Source organism: Bos javanicus, chromosome 3 (genome assembly GCF_032452875.1).
Source record: "Bos javanicus breed banteng chromosome 3, ARS-OSU_banteng_1.0, whole genome shotgun sequence".
Taxonomy (NCBI): domain Eukaryota; kingdom Metazoa; phylum Chordata; class Mammalia; order Artiodactyla; family Bovidae; genus Bos; species Bos javanicus.
The window spans coordinates 84,386,983-84,388,098 of NC_083870.1; the positions used below are offsets into that span (position 1 = coordinate 84,386,983).

General features: G+C 48.5%; 1 protein-coding gene across 1 annotated transcript; it reads right to left on the minus strand.

The window, feature by feature from the left end:
• Positions 1-206: 206 nt before the first annotated feature.
• LOC133245354 (retinol-binding protein 1) lies at positions 207-895 on the minus strand. The gene has a single exon (XM_061413243.1). The coding sequence runs from the start codon at positions 812-814 to the stop codon at positions 407-409; it is 408 nt and encodes a 135-aa protein (XP_061269227.1). The 5' UTR covers positions 815-895; the 3' UTR covers positions 207-406.
• Positions 896-1,116: the final 221 nt, after the last annotated feature.

Genomic DNA, 1,116 nt, shown 5'->3' on the forward strand with positions numbered 1-1,116 from the left:
CTCGTAAGAGTTACACTGATCGAAGGAGTCTATTTTTATGATCTGCCTTGCAGGAACCCTCCCTTGTTTTCAGGATCAGAGTTAGAATGCCCACTGGGGAGGTGAGTGGTAAAAAGTCAAAGGCATATAACAAGTAACTTGCAAAACTTTGCTAATTTACACCTTCAAGGATCTGGGGAAAATGTGTGGTAATGAATTCTGTAGACTTTTTTTTTTTCCAAGCAGAAACCACTTTTATTGGGATGGCTTCGTTTGAAGAAAAGGAAAAGAGACAATACCGAGAGACAGACTCTGCTAACAGAGGTGGGGGTAGCCAGGCATCTCTGCCCCATGCTGTGCAGAAAGGCGGGGACCCCGGTGCCCCCGTCATGTCACTCATTCCTAGAGAACAAGATCTGCTCAAGCTTCAGTTCACCTTTTTGAATACTTGCTTGCAGACCACACCCTCCATTCTCATCTCCAGGTGCAGCTCCTCACCCTCAATCCACTGGGTCCAGCCATGTCCCTCCTTCTCGCCCTTCTGCACACACTCGAGCTTGTCCCCATCCCAGCTCACCATAGTCATGCACTTGCTGTCGTCTATGCCTGTTAGATCCTCCTCAAACTCCTTCCCAACCTGGAAGTCCACGATGTAGTTTCTAAAAGTGCTCAGCATGCGGATGATCATGTGGTCGCCTTCCTGCACGATCTCTTTGTCTGGCTTCAGCAAGTTGGCAATTTTGCGCAAGGCCACATTGACATCCAGCGCGCACAGGTACTCCTCAAAATTCTCGTTGGCCAGCATCTTCCAGTACCCAGTAAAGTCGACCGGCATTTCGGGGGGACAACTGGGGCCCGACGGGGACCGAACAGGCCGGAGCAGATGTGGGCAGGCGGTGCGATCTCTGTAGACTCTTAACTAAGGACAGAAGAACATAATCTCAGACCAAGTTGAAGTCACTAATGTGGATGCACTCAGCAGAGACTCCAGATTCTGCTGCAAGTTTGAACAGCTGGGAGTAGATACCGTTGTTTGTTCAGTTGGTTGACAGAAATCTGGACTCAGTGGTGGCCAACACTAAACAGAGTTGAGATGTCATAAATTCCTTGATATCAAGTAAAGGAAAGAATTCAAAG

What these genes read in the sequence shown, in the direction of transcription:
- LOC133245354 (XM_061413243.1), bottom strand. Translation starts at nt 814, where the DNA reads ATGCCGGTCGACTTTACTGGGTACTGGAAGATGCTGGCCAACGAGAAT.